General features: G+C 37.0%; 1 protein-coding gene across 3 annotated transcripts in view; it reads left to right on the forward strand.

Moving 5' to 3' along the window:
• NBAS (NBAS subunit of NRZ tethering complex) overlaps positions 1 to 15,514 on the forward strand; it is a 370,484-nt gene that overhangs the window by 338,494 nt on the left and 16,476 nt on the right. For all 3 annotated transcript variants that reach the window (XM_067544745.1, XM_067544747.1, XM_067544746.1), the window contains exons 49-50: positions 6,531 to 6,670; positions 14,840 to 14,984. In XM_067544745.1, the coding sequence (XP_067400846.1) occupies positions 6,531 to 6,670; positions 14,840 to 14,984 (285 nt within the window). The remainder of the gene's footprint in view (positions 1 to 6,530; positions 6,671 to 14,839; positions 14,985 to 15,514) is intronic.

Below are 15,514 nucleotides of genomic sequence, written 5' to 3' on the forward strand. Positions count from 1 at the left end.
TAATAATGGTAAAACTGGAGAATCATGGTATATTATTTGATAAAGCATTGAACTCCAATGGCAGCTTTTTCTGTATTCAAGTAATTATTTCAGTTTTCAACAGATATGCAAAAAGCAGCAAGGTCAAGATTGTTTCTATATATGTGTAAATGATTGAATGTGCTGTGTCAAATCCAGTAAATCTGTCATGATAAGCAGACTGTAACTGTTAAAGAAATATAGCTGTTGTGATGGCTAAAGTCACCTAATTCAATGAGGTGCTGTGTGGTTATGTTCCAAGATGACAGAAATAAAATATCAGAGATAAAAGGAAAATTAAATTCTGCCTTCTGAAATGCTGTTACAGTTAGTTGCAGAATACAGCTGAAATATTCACTATGCTTTGGAATTCCCAAAACACATAGTGGTAACTGGATTGATTAATGCATGGAAAAAGTGGATCAATTTATTAGTTAACTGTTTGGGGTAGGGCCAGTTTTATGACATCATAAGCAGTCATAGCCATCACCACCAACTCATTAAACCTTGAGAACAGATAAGCAAAAGCAGTCAGAAGGAGAAAATAATATTCTTTGTTATGCTGTCTCCTCAAGCCACCCCAATTCAAGCAATGGTATGTAATGTTTATTTCAAGTCGATCAAACATTGCACACATTTCTGTATATATTTAGGCATGTTCCTGTCTAGACGTGATAATCAAGTTATTTTTTTGAAGATCACCAGTAATTTGCAAACATTTACACATGCTTTTAATTTTAAGCATGTGTGTAGTCCCTTGAAAGCAATAGAATTTATTCATGTACTTACCATTTAGCATATGGGTAAATGTTTGCAGCTTCTGCACCCATGTGTGTAAAGTACTTTCACATTAGAGTAGAGCTGGGTGGGAATCAGTTTTTCAATTCAGCAAAACTTTTTAAGATTGCAAAATGTTCCTGTTAGATATCAAGATGAACCCAATATCTTTCAAAGGGTTTTTTTTGAGTGGCAGGACAGAATAGCCTATAGGCTTGTGGTCAGGGCACTCAGTTGGGATGTGGGAGACCAGGTTCAAATCCCTGCTCTGCCATTTTCCTACATTGATTCCTATTGATCTTCCCATAAACTTTTGTGAGTACCACTTTTTAATTCCTTTCGCAAGCCAACTTGCCTATTGTGTGTAATATTTGTGTAGGTAGGAGTAAAATTTGAACACAAAATTGTTTTATTGTTGTTTAAACAGATCATAATAAGGAATCTGGGCAAACCAGACTGGATCTCTCATGTTGATCAAAAACTAAAATCTTACTTCTGAGTATAATAAAGCATCTGCCATGAAACAAATGTTCATGGAATGTTTGTCTGTTACTACATCTGCAGATTAAGTTGTCTTGATAATGCTTCATTTTTCTGTGGCACTTAGAGAAGGCCAGTTATCTCTATGAAACTGCATTCAAATGCTGTGAGTACACCATCATTTGATATTAATTGAATATGTGGTGGGCTACAGTTTCACTCATCTTAGACTTTCATGCATTCCATGCACGTCTTTTTCTTCTCTCATAATATTAGATGTTGCTGTGAAGAGATTATGGTTTGGTTTAGTTTGGCAGTGGCTGTTTGTGGTTTCAGAAGCCCCTTCAGCAAAGAGTTTTAAAGCGTGTGACAGAGAAACGTTGCTGTGTAACTAGGAAGGGATCTCAAGGTTTTGTAAGTTACTTTCAACTTATTTTTCTGTATGGTATAGAACAATCACACTTTGTGTGTGTGTTGGGATTTACCTTTTATTAGTATTTATATATGGTAACCTCTTCATAGGTATTTTTGGTAGGTTTTCTACCATTTATTTTTGTGTTGTGTTCTGTCAGGAAAAGCATTTTTAAAAAAATCAGCCTTTCCATAACGGTCATTTTTTTTACGACACCCACTTGTAGGCTCTTTTTACCTTCTTACTATACAGTCGGTTATATTATCTGCAGGTTTTTCATGCTATGATTCTGCAAAAGTTACATGCAAAATAAACTGTCAAGCACAAGAATATGCAAATTTACACACTGCATAGTCTCACTAAAAACAGTGGGACTTCTCAACAGTATGTAATGTGATGCAAGCAACTAAGTCTTTGCAGGATTGGGGCTTCATGCATTTTTAATATTACAGTCATCCAGGAATACTTTTAAAATGTGCATAACATCGCATATATATGTACCCATTATAGGTGGTTTATGGCATAAGTACTATAGGCCCTAAACTCCTAAAGTCATATTATTGCATCAGAAAATCAGCTTTCATTTTTTTTAAAAGCAAGTTTCTAGCACTCACTGTTGCAGGGAAAAGCTTAAAAACATGATCCGAGCATAACCAGTGCAGTGTGATGTCTAGGTTCTGCCACTGAATATTGTGTACAGGAGAAAGGTTCATGTCCAGATCTCTTCCCACCTTTGAAGACCTTACTTCAAACAAAAAGGCAAGGAAGGCAAAAGTAGCCATAACAGTCATTACAGTCATCGTAATGCAATTTTGCTTTCTCATTATGCTTAAGATTGAATTTTATTTCAAACTACTGGCCTGTAGCAATGTAGGAGGAGATGACTGGAGGAGGAAGAAGCAAATGATAGATTGAAAAAGACAAAATTGTTTTTTTCCTTTGATGTGAAAAAAATAAATTTTTATCTTGTGACTCTAGACTAAACTAGTAATTCTACAGATTAGTAGACTAGTCTACTTTCATCTGCTTCTTACTGTCACACCACACCAACTTTCTTTCACCATTCCTCTACCATTCTGTTCATTTCTCTTATCTTTAATCACTCTTTTCTGGCTTCTTGTCATATGTCTACAAATATAGTCTTGCATTTCCTCTTACAGCTGTGTGAATAACTAATTTTGTTGTTGTTTTTCACTGACAGTTGGAAAAAAAAATTATTTTGGGTCAAACCAAAACTAGAATTTTTCAGTTTTGGTGCATTGACCGAATCTCAAAAATTTCATTTTGTTCTAGAGGTTCAACCCAAAATGAAATGTTTTGCTTTGATTTTGGCCATTGTTTATTATTATTATTATTTTTTTTTTTTTTTAGTAAAAAATAAAGGGCTAAAGTTTCAAAATGTTGGCAGTTGTATTGGTGCAACCTGTCTCCAGAAACTCAGCAGCCCAGTGCTTAGGGCATTCACCTGGGATGTTGGAGACTTTGTTTCAAATCTCCAGGCTAGAGTAAGGGACTCGCAGGTGAATGCCCTAATCCACAGGTTATTGGCTTTTCTGGGGTGGGTCTCTCTCAGTATCTCCTGTTGAAGCTGCTTCACTTTATATAAAATACTTGGCTGGTCACTGGGCGAGAGAGAATGAATGACTCTACAGCCTAGTGGTTAGTCATGCACCTGAGGTAGGGGTCAAATCCCTGTTCCAGAGTGGGAATTTGAACATGGGTCTCCCACATCCTGGGTGAGTGCCCTAAGCACTAGGCTATTGGATGTAAGGGAGGCACTGGCACCCAAATCCCCTTGTGAATCTGTCCCAAAAAGTTGAAAAGTTTTGTGTTGATATTATCAAAATTAATCATTTTGATGTTCCCTAAACATTTTTCTACTTGTCATTTCAACCAAAACAATCTGCCGAAATTGACATGAATTTGCAAAATGTTTCTCAACCCAAATATACTTTTTCAGTGGAAACAAAGTTTGGATGAAAAATTTTCCCATTTCTATTTATTTTCTTGAAAAATGAAGCTTCCCTCTAATAAATAATGTTGACATGCATACTTATAGTACCAATTAACAGTTAACTTGAACCCTTTCTATTTTAGAGACAGTTCCTAGTAATGCATCCTAAATCATCACTGCATTTCTTGTTCTTTACAGCAGACATCTCTGACCTGGAAAAAAGTTATTGAAAAAGTTGTTGCAGAATCGCATACTCTGTTTATTTTTAAAAAAATAAATTTAATCTTATCATTAAAAGAATTCCTCAAGTTAATTTGTTTATGTTGAAGCTACTAATGTCTTTCATAGATTGCTATAGTCACAAGCAATTTAAGCCCCTTTTAAAGATGTGTCTGTCCAGTGAGGCATTATGGTCCACTTAGCGGCTCTTAAAAAAAATATATCCCATGATCTGATCAATGATATTGAAGGAAACGTGTCTGAGATTTTGAGAGAGGAAGCACTCTGGAGTGTAGGGGTAGAAGTAGGAATACTTGAAAACTCTCGGTATTTCTTGTAATGTTGTCTTCCCTAAGGGCAGTGTGAATGAAACCCCAAGTCTCTTTCGCACTATATTTTATTAATGCCCAGTGTATTCAATGCACTACTTTGGAATTGTAAAAGTTTCATAGAGTCATAGATGTAATAGAGTTTAATGCCAGACAGGATCACCAGATTATCCAGTCTGACCTCCTGTATATCACAGACCGCCACCAACATGATCAAGCACCACACACTAAACCCAACAGCTAAAATTAGACCAAAGTATTATAGCCCACAGGAGACTAAACTATTATGTGCCATAGGCAGAGAGTAGGAGGTTTTGAGGTACACCAATGCCTGAGGGCCTTTCAATGAGGCAAACTGCTTACATGAGAGAGTCCCAGATAATTCTGGCAAGTGACCTGCACCCCATGCTACAGGAAGGAAACAAACCCTCAGGGTCATTGTCAGTCTGATCTGGGGGAAAATTCCTTCCCAATATAGAGAGCAAGAACCAACCAGCCAAGCACCTTAAAGAGCAAATGTTTGGTACCACCTCTGAGCTCTGGCCCACCCTGTCCAATGTCCCATCTCCAGCTGAGATCATCTTTGGTACTTTAGAGGATGGAGACCAAAAATATACATGGTGGTGGAGGGAGGACTCCTTTCCTGGACCCTGCAAGTGACCGGCTGAAGTCCTGAAGCAAGAGGTTTTAAGAACATCAGACATAAACCAGATCGGTGTCCTTTTGGTTGGCTCGGGAACCGTTACCCATAATGTATAGCTATTTTTCATCTCTTAGATGCTTACATTTTTTTCATGTTTGAGATAGGACAGTAACTAATTTTCCTGTGTGAGATTATATATTCAAACAGCTGGATGAGGTATTTTGTGAAAAGAAGAGAATAATAAGCACTTCAGCAGTAGAGAAGAGTAGGAAAAGCATGCAGTAACATTTCTCTAAGACAATGTCTCTTTTTTGTTATAAACAATCACATCATAGACTAACATTTTTAGGGAGACAGTAGGCAGTTTTTGTATTATTTAAAATATCCAACTGCCCGCACTAAATATTTTAAATATCCAGTATTTAAAATACTACTTTAGCAGATAGAATGTTTTATTATGTGACATTTCCAGATACACCCTGAGGATGGAAGCAAACAACTGTCAACATTGAATATATTAAAGCCACAAAATTGTGTAGACATTTCAACAAATTCATGAGTAATCTGTATTTTCCAATTTTGTTTGATAATTTTGCCCTTGCTGTCTGAGTCATTCAAACTATGGGAATATGATCTTTAATCCTTTAGAGTTGTTACAAAACTGAGGAAAATGTTTTGGTCTATTTGATATTTCAAAACTACTTTTGGACTGAAAAAAAATTAACATTTAATGTTGTGTCGTAACTGAGCTGAAAGTAATATTTGATGATTTGGAACTTTTCCAGGTTTGGGGGGGAAATATTTTTCAACATGAGAATGTTCCAATGTTAGAGAGGAAGAATTTGTATTTATATTTTAAAGCTTTTCTCAGTGCTAGATTTACAGTAATTAGATACATCATTTGAGAAGTCCTGTTTGTGTGATAGCCAAAATTTTAAACAGAAGCTTCTTCCCATTTAGTAGCAGCCAGACCTTTTTACCTTGCCACCTTTACCATGAAAGCTGCAGAAAGTAATTATATTTAATAGAACATGTCCTCAATTGAAAGCCTCCAGGAGAACTAAGTTCATTCTAGAAGAAGCCTTGTCTTCTGAGTAAAGATGCATGGTGTGTCAGAAATAGAGAGGAATTATTTTTATTTATAGTGCCTATGCAGAAAACTTTTACTGTGCTAGTCAACAGCTGCTCTGTGTGGCAAACATGAGTTCAAAATCAGCATCCAAAGTTTCCTTTCTCCAGTGAGTGGCGATTAGCCGCTGCCAAATTAAGTAGAATAATAGAGGGGTTTTTACTCTTATGTTTGTGTATTGGGGAGAAGGGGATCATTTTTTAAATAAAGTAATTTCACGCTGTAATATATGTTGGGAAAATATCAGAGCAACTTTTTTTTTTACGGGCTAGGGAATTTTTAACTGATGATGTGAAAAGTTGGAGGTGGAGAGATCATTTGAACTAATCCATTGATCTACTTGTGTGGATTTTATGTTATTTTAGGTACCTCATTCTAAGTAATTTCTCATTATGTGCTTCCTTGTTTCAAATGCATATAATTGAAGATTAAAAGAAAATTGCTTGAGCTGTGTTTCTGCCTTGCTTTACAACAGTAATGTCCTTCACAGATAGAACACATCATATGTATTGCTACAAACGTATGTCAGATTTAAATCCTGTTCTTATATGGCTTTATTTTTCTTGCAGGTAGAAATAACTGATATTGAAAATGAAGAGAAAAGGTACTCTCTTTTCCTGGAGCTCCTGCAGTCTAGTAACAGTCAGTCTGAGTTTCAGCACTTGGTTTTACTCCTTCAAGCTTGGCCACCTATGAAAAGTGCAAGCATGTAAGTGTTTCTTCAAAGAGAAGCCTGGCAGAATAGTCTGCTCTCTCCTGTTTTGATTTTGAAATTAATGAACCTTTTATCCAGCCTCCAGCCAGTGAATTCAAACAAAATGTTACATAAACGAGCATAACCATCTTAAAAAGGCTCTTTTGGAAGGCACACAGAATACAATTGCATATTTAGGACAAGACATTTCTTCTGAAAAGCATCTTCGAGGAGGCACGTATTAAATTTGCTGCTCTCTCTGTTTCTTATTAAACTTTAAACTGCTTTAGTCCAAATAAAGACTTTATAAATGCTTGACTTGCAAATCAAACCCTAGCTATCAGCATCCTGTAGAAAACCCTGAATACAGGAGGGGATGGAGTGTGTGATTGAAAATTTCCACTCCAGTTCTGGCTCCCACTAAACTCTTTGTGAAACTGCTCTTTTGGGTAAAGACCAGAAAGACATTCCAGGGAAGGACCCAGGATTCAGGGAACATTCCAGATTTCTGTATGTGACCAAGAAATGGTACTTTTCTGTTCTATACCTGCTGCCAACTTGTCCCTTCCCAGAATGTACGACAGGGAAAGGAGGAACCTATGCTGGGGACACTGTGGTCCAGAAAATAAACACTAGATTATTTTTGTGGCATTGTGCACATTTTGAAGTCATGTATATGGTAGGCCATAATTTTCCAATATTATTGTATCAGTTTTTTGTCTTCCTTTCTGCCTGTAGTGCTTCTATATATTCCATTTGTGCAATGCTTTTATCATAGGCTTCTAAGATTTAAAGAGTCTCTTTGTCTCTACATTATGCTTTCAGCAGTCGTCCATCCTTCTATCCATCCTTCAAGGAGAGCAATAAAATTAACTTTTTATGGGCTAGCCAGCACAGAGTACCATCTTTCATCTGTCAGCAGTTAGGTGAGAAAATCTGGTTGCTAACTTCCACTTAACTTTGAGTGCCAGGTGCTATTGATCACATTCTGTTTGGATGTAGGGAATAGACTCTCCAAAGGTCTTATATAAATTCATTTGTTTGAAAAATTAAGGTGTATTTTTATTTTCCTGAAAACTAATACTTTTGTGTGCATTTAAGGTACTGGTATGTTAGGGCTCAATCTGCAGTGATTATTCATCTTGAAGTATGTTTGGGATTCCTGGACTAAGAACTGAACTCATTCTTTACGAACATAGAAAGCATTTCTAAGGCATTAAAAGATTATAGGTTTGCTGTCTGACTTGTCCTAGATTCCCATTGTAATTTCCCTCTATATTTTTGTTTTACAAACTTTTAATATATTCAAAATGGGGGGCAATGATCAAAATACAACGTAGAAAACATCACAGCTTTGGAACAAAGATTAAAGTTATGGATTTTCACAACATAATTTTATTTTTATTTTTCCAAAGAGTAGAATTCTACTAAATTTTATGTTTATAGCCCTTGTGAATAATAAACCTACCAACTAAATAGTGACTTTATTGTCATCATTTTCATATAATTTTATAATTTGACAATTTAATTGAAATTTCAGTGCATTATAGTGAAACAGATGTTGTTGTTACTATTAGCTATTCTTTCTGTATGTAGATTAGATTTAGACATTGGAACTCTTCTCAAACTCTTCTTTCTCCAGCGTGTGTATATATTTATATCTCCTGAAATAGCATCTCCAAACAATTGTTCATCGTTATAAGGCTTTTCAAAAACAAATCACTGTGGATGTTGGTGGTTTGCAGAAAAACCCTTCCGAAATACACATGTTCCCCAAGCCAGTTTTGGAAAAAGACTCCCTTTCGTGCACCCCTTTGCTCTCCTAATCTCAGTAACTGTGGCAACACAGCCAGCTCAGCAGTCATATTGAGACTGGTTCCACGCCAGCACCTGCTCCCTGCATGACTCTTCTACAAGGAAACAGCATTCTTGAATACCTCACCTTTACTCATAATTTAGACCTTGCTATAGAAGGAAAATACCACTGAAAATAACTATGCCCTAGCTTCTCCAGTGCCCCTCCCCTGGTTTGGCAGAGATGCTAAAGGTGGCTGCATGGAGGGAGAAATATTCCACATTGCCATCCAACACTTTTTCCTATTATTTTTGCTTCCCAATGCACAGCAGAGGCTGAAAGTCACAGGGTCCTTACTTCATACTTACTGAGTTATTTATTTTATCAACTTCCCAATCTTATTTCCCAGGTGTTCATAATTTGATTTGGTCTAGCAGCTAAATTTGCTCCGCATATGTTATACTCATTCCTGTTGTTGTTAATGCAGCGTGGCTCAAGAAAAGAGAGGCGGAAAAACAAAATCCAGGTTAAATTGTGTTCTCTTCCCAACTAATGATCAGTAGTTTGGAGGTTTGTCTTAGTCCTAATTAAGCCCTGAAGGTTAGAGACTTGCATAAATTGTATAAACCTTTCAAATCTAAATACGTTATAGGACCTGAAAACAACTGATAGCTGGTATTTTGACAAAGAAATCAACAGCATTGTGAAGGAATGTGGAAGCAGGGGGCTGAATTAACTATCAGCCTGACATTTAATTTGAATCAATGAAAATGTCATAATGATTGAAGTTTATGTATTCAAGCTAAGAAAGAGCCTGCCCAGGGTTTGTAATAGAAAATTGGAAACTTTTTCTAAAGGCCTACTCCAACTCCCATCAAGGTTTTCCTTGAATACCAGTTGATTCAGACTCCAATAGCCTGATTTTCAGAGGTGCTGAACTCCTGCAGCTCTCATTGATATTATTAAGGGTGGAATGTAACAGGAGAGAGCAAAAGCAGAAATTGCAATTGCACTGGCGACAGAAATCAATGGGCCGTGAATGCCACACTATGAACAGAAATATACATCTGTATGCAGTTTTATAACAGTCACCTACAAGCACAAAAATAGCTGCCAACAAGCACTGCACAATCTTGTAAGATAGATAGATACCAACTTTTCCAAAATTTCTGCAGGCTAGATACCAGGAGACTTGTGAAGTTTGAATGATTGTTAGCCAGCTGACCAGTAAATTTAAACCCCTCCTGTGCATCCAGATTTTCTGTCATGAAGTTCGGAGTTTATCACATGAATACATTTTTTTAAATGATTCCCCAGAAATGATCAAATATAAGTCAAAAATGACTATTTCTTTTATGAAACAAGTTCTTTTTAGGAAAAATAACATTTTACTGTACTTGTTACCCCAAAGAGTTTCTGTCTCCTAAAGGACAATAACAAATCATATAATCATTATATCTCTGCCCTTAGTCCATGTGGAAAGAATTTACTCTCTTTATTTTTTCACAGGATGAATATGTTTTATATATAAGGATGAACTCAGACTAGTCCTGACTTTTTGTTATTTTACAATCAGTAAATTATTTTCTCTTTGAATTTTATTTAACCAATACAGATTATTTTTAAAATATCACAGTTCTTCACTGCTAGCATTAATAACTCTCCTGAATTAAAGCTCCTCCCTTTTCCCCCCCAAATATACAAACCTAGTAGTAGTAAATGTCCTTTTAAAAACAGTTAGCACAGACTTTCTGTTGAAAGCTGTAATGAGAGGCAGGATTCTTTTCATGAAGCATTAATAATAAAGACTGAGGGGTTTTTACTTCTTTTTATAGCAATCTGTTGCAGAGCCTTAAAATGTCAAGAGTATATAAATTATTATTTTACTTTGTAAATCCTCTGAAATTCCTCATGTGGCAAATGAGAGTCAGCTGGCAAGTTAAAGTCTGTGGTTTGTGGGTTAGGCTCACAAAAGATCAGAAAATATATCATCCTCTCTGCTTCCTTCAAGCCTGTCAGTCTGAACTTTCTCTCATCTCTCTCCACATGGTCCCTGACAGCACTGCTCAGAGTTCCTCTCAAAGCATCTCTGGAAAGACTGCAGGCATTTCCTGCTTTATTCTGGTCTGTCCTCTTTCCTTACAACCATTTGGACTTAATTTCTCTGCCTCTATTTCATACTCACATACCAGCAATTGTTAATCCTGCACTCCAGTTTTGTATCACATTTGTTCCTTAAATGTCATTTCTGAAAAGCCTAGGCTATGCTGGTAATGCCACAGGCAGGGAGTATGTGCCTCACTCCTTTTGAACAGTGCTGTTAACAGTTTCTTTCAAGAGGTGAAACTGGTGAAACAAAACTTTTGGAGAAACTGGGACAAAAGGGAAAACTCCGATCACTCAAGTCTAACAGGGTTTGTCATGCAGATCACCTCTTCTGGAATTCCAGAACATTTGGTGCTGGCTGTCTACGTGTAGCTCTCTTGCATACTGTGCCACATCCACACCTCCCAGTTACAGACAGCTCAGTGTTCAGCAACTTTTCCTTTCAAACTGCTTAGCACTCTCCAGCAGGATTTTATCACTGCATTTTATTTTATGTATTGTTCAGTTTTACCCCCCACTCCTTTATTAAAGGGACAGTGCAGTGTTACCAAGTCTCACGATTTTATCAAAATCTTTGTGATATTAGGTGTTTTTCCTCTAGGTCCCAGCTCTTGGAATCATCTGAATATATTAGAATCTCAGGCTTGGTGTACACTTACCTCGGAGATTTGGTGGCAGTCGACAGGAGTTACGCAAAGTACGCAAAGAACTTGCGTATCTCCCGTCAATTTCTATGCTTCTCTTCTGCGCGCCGTCTTCACTGCACTGCGCCTCTTGAGGAGGTGGTTTTTGTACATCGACTTCTGGATCGACTGAGTGGGTCTTCAGTGACTGCTGACTGACTTTGCTGCCGTCAGTGTAGACATAGCCTCAGTTTTCATTTTAAAAGCAGTACATTTCTAGTCCTTCTAATTCAGGCAGAAACCTTGAAAACATGACCTGAGCACACCCTAAAGATGCAGAACCATTAGGCAAATGAAAGGAACTAACCCACTTATTTATTTTTTAAAATACCATGATTAAGCCAATTTCACATTTTTTGGAGACCTGACTCATTTTTGAACACTTGTTTCCAAACTTGTGTTTGGAAAGAGTACAGTGGCAGTTTTGTTCCTCATTTTCTTAAACAGACAATTTAAATGTTTCCTTTATCTTTACATCTTCATTTGACATGTTAAAAAGTAGGTGTGAATGTACAGGCAGATTGCTGCTGCTGCATTCAAAACGAAGGTTTTGGTTTTTGGGGTTTTTTTAAAGTGTCTAGGTGTCTTGCTTACTAAAGAAGTTTTTAAGAGGCTTCATGAGGTTTTTTGTTTTGTTTCGTTTTTTGGTTGGTTGGTTGGTTGGCTTTTTTTATGGGTTTTTTTTTTTTTTTTTTTTTTTTTTTTTTTGAGTGGTGGTACTTTGGCGCTTCTTTCTGAATTCAAGAAGGTCAATCTTTTTTTATAACATACCAAAGTGAACAAAACTTTTTGGAACTTCCAAGAAGATTTAGTTTGAAGGCTCAGAAGATTAGATCACATTTTATTTTTTAACAAGTTAGGTCATCCATCCCCAGGCACAATCCATCGCTTGAAAATCAAATACCTGGGAAGGTACATCTGATTAACACAGTCCTCATAGAAAAAGCTGATGATGCTGGGCAAAGAAATGTCACATTCATGGCCTAAGGAGTGAAATTTTGACTTTTCAGATTAAAAAAAAAAAGACACTGAAATATCTTTTCCCCTAGTTGAATTTGAAACTGACTATATATATATATATATACACATCATGCAACAGAGAGAAGATGAAAGTCAAATGATAAATTCTGCTTCATAATGTCAAATTCTTGCTAACTGAATCATGTCTTTGTGATCCTCCAACTCCTCACAGGCTTTTAATACAAAACTGGACAAAATACTTGAGAATATGCTAGAGAGAACAATGGGTTTATATGTTCTTATAGGTCTATTACCTCTGTAACCTACTAAGTTCTGTAATACTAGGAAGAATTTAGCATGGAAGGTAACTAGAGATGTATCTTAGCAAGGATTTTTAAAAACATATGGGCAAATGTTATAGTCTTAGTTCTGGTTTCTGTTCATTTCTTGTTTTAAATTTTTCCACACATTGAAGTATGACTTTTTTGTTCCATTAGGAGAAGGAAACAAGATTGAGTTTTTCGTCCTTTAATATAGAGACCGCACCTATAAAGATAGAAAATCATTAGGGGCAGAGAGAATTTGTAAGCATCAGCCTATAATTTAGCCAGTGGCAATGATGGAGCTGCAGCATTCTTCCTCCCACTGTCTCTTTTGCGGGTTATGCAGCAGCTGCACCACATATTCTGGCATCCTGGTTTTCCATATAATTACTATACCTAGGTTTGACACAGGAGCTTGGAAGAAGAGGAAGAGAGGGACTGTACTGATAGCAGCAAAGCTTGCAGCAGTGTAATGCTCATCGACTGTGACTGATTAAAAGACTTTAATTAAGTTGTCAAGAAAGAATAAAGATAACAGCTTTTAGTCAGTTCTCACTCAAATGTAACTACTGCTAGCATCTCTGTATCTATTACACACATTACCCATCTCTTCAAGATGAAGCTTGAGACAGTGCTCTCTGCCTTGAAGAAGTGAAACACAGAATTTGCAATCTAGGAGGTGAGGGGCCTGTGTTGGTTTTAAGCCACATTTGCACTTCCCTGGGGGCCTGTCTGAGTTATCAGAGCCTGTCCCTAGCTGTCTGTGAGTTGCATCACTGCCCAGAATCTCTGTAGTACTCTGTGCTATTGCTCTGCCCCAAATACACTCTTCCCATTCCCAGCACGCCTCCTAAGGCAAGGCCAGTAACAAAACAGCTGTTACATTCCTGCATCAAAGGAATTTTCCCAATGCAGAACCCACGTTAGAGCCCCTTTACACCACTCCATTCCTTTCTCCCAACATAAAGGGGCCAGAGCGGTAGTGAGGATCTCACACCAAATGAGGGTGCACTCCATCTGTCAGAGGACTCTTATTGTCATTGTTATGGTTCCAGTGTGTGCTAGCTACTTTACTTTACTTTGCTTCCAAGAGTTTATAATCTAAATGTAATTTTTACTCCTCAAAGGTGCTGAGCTCTTGCAGCTCCCCTTGACTTCAGTGTAGTCCTTAACATCTCTGAAACATAGGCCATTTGTCTAGGTGCCTAAAAATAGATAGATTAGACACCAGAGCTTGAAATCTTTGGCATAATCTTACTGAGACATTGACCTGATTGTGATAAATTATGATTTTTGCTACTCCTTTTGCGAAAAAAAACATGGTTACATGACATTAACAGTCTAAAGTGAATGTGAGTATTTTAGTGACCATCTCCTTAACTGAATTGTCATTTATTAGTACTTCATGTCAAGTAATTCATGTCAAGTGGCTGCCATTTTAAAAATCAGCATTTTTCAACACTTCCCACAAAGTGGTATCCTTATCCATGTTTTTTCCTTAGACTAAGAATAGGTCAAAGCTCTGGTAGATATATCTCATGGCAAATGTTGTCTTTGAAACAACAACCATTATGCATAATGTTATGCAGAACAAAAAGGACATTTGGGGGCCAATTTTAAATATATAACAGGTGTATCTGATAGTGAAGTGCTTTGAGATCTATTGATGAAAACAATATATGAGAGCTAGATGGTGGGTATTATTACTTATTTATAATTAATGGGCAGTTACATATGTACATGGTTCACCTCTTTACCCAATTTGAATGTACAATTAATGGGGTTTGCAAGCACAAAGGGTGCATGTTTGTTTTATGTATGTGCCTGTTGCTCCTGTGTTTGCATATTTGGATCATGGTGTTGATTTTTGGCACTGATTTTGAGGTAAAGGCTTTTCATTGAGAAACCAGAGCTGGATGCTGTGATCACCTGAGAGCAGCTTTAAGAGGTCAGAATCTGGCTGAAGCTACCAAGTTGAGAATCCCACTTCCAGTGAAAGGAAACTCTCAGCTGGTGTAAAAGCCAGCAGTGCCCACTCCTATGCCAAGCATCCTCCATCCTGGCCTTGGGGTTGTATCAAGGGGAGGAGAGAGAGCTCCACTATGCTAATTCACAGCTGGAAATAGTCCCTTAGGGACCATAGCAGTCATAACTTAGAGTAGTCCATAGGCTGCTCTAAGTTATATAAGGAAGTTTTAGAAGCAGAGCTCTCTACTTGGCCCCAGATCTTTTCACTTTTTCATAATACTATACCATGCTTTTATCCACAATTTTTAAAAATATAGTTTTCTAATTTTCGTTTTGTTTTGTTTTTTAGAGCATGCACAAGTAATAATCCATGGGTGAAACTAGGGACAGTCATGCTATCATGGTGCCCAACTGAGCAAAAAGAGAATATGGGAAATGAAATTTTGTTGATCTGTCGTTCTTTGTATGAGACTAAGCACAAGCTCCCTGTAGAGGTAAGTTGTAACTTCAAGTACCTTGCAGATACACCTGCAACTTATACAATGGATCCAGGTATCTGTATGAAAACTCCTTATATATCTTTACTGGCTGCACTGTTTAGCAAAATCTATTAAAGGTAAGCACCAGTAACTTTCCACTTATTAAGCATAGAAAGTTGTCTGTAAGGAAGTGCTGAAATAGTTGGGCTTTAATTAGCTTTTATTTTACAAGCTGTTCTTCTTTACAAGTACTCTAGTATTCCCTCTTTCTAAATTAATTATGTATACTCTCTTCCATACAAGCCTGTGTTGCGTCCCAAAGTGCCACAGCATCCCATACTCATACATCATAGCCTAACCATACTAGATTTAAAAAATGATTAAAAATCTTCGCACTTCTCTGGAATTATTCCCAGGCATCTTTTATTATTCTGATTCATCCTTTATAATGAGATTCACATAACCACAGTTTTTGTTCCTGAAAATAACCAATGCTAAGATCATGAGCAGTGCTTCTTTTCACTGATCAGATGCTTCTTTTCGCT

Source organism: Emydura macquarii, unplaced genomic scaffold (assembly GCF_026122565.2).
Source record: "Emydura macquarii macquarii isolate MOO-44397 ecotype Brisbane River unplaced genomic scaffold, CSIRO-AGI_Emac_v2 contig_1027, whole genome shotgun sequence".
NCBI classification, from domain to species: Eukaryota; Metazoa; Chordata; order Testudines; family Chelidae; genus Emydura; species Emydura macquarii.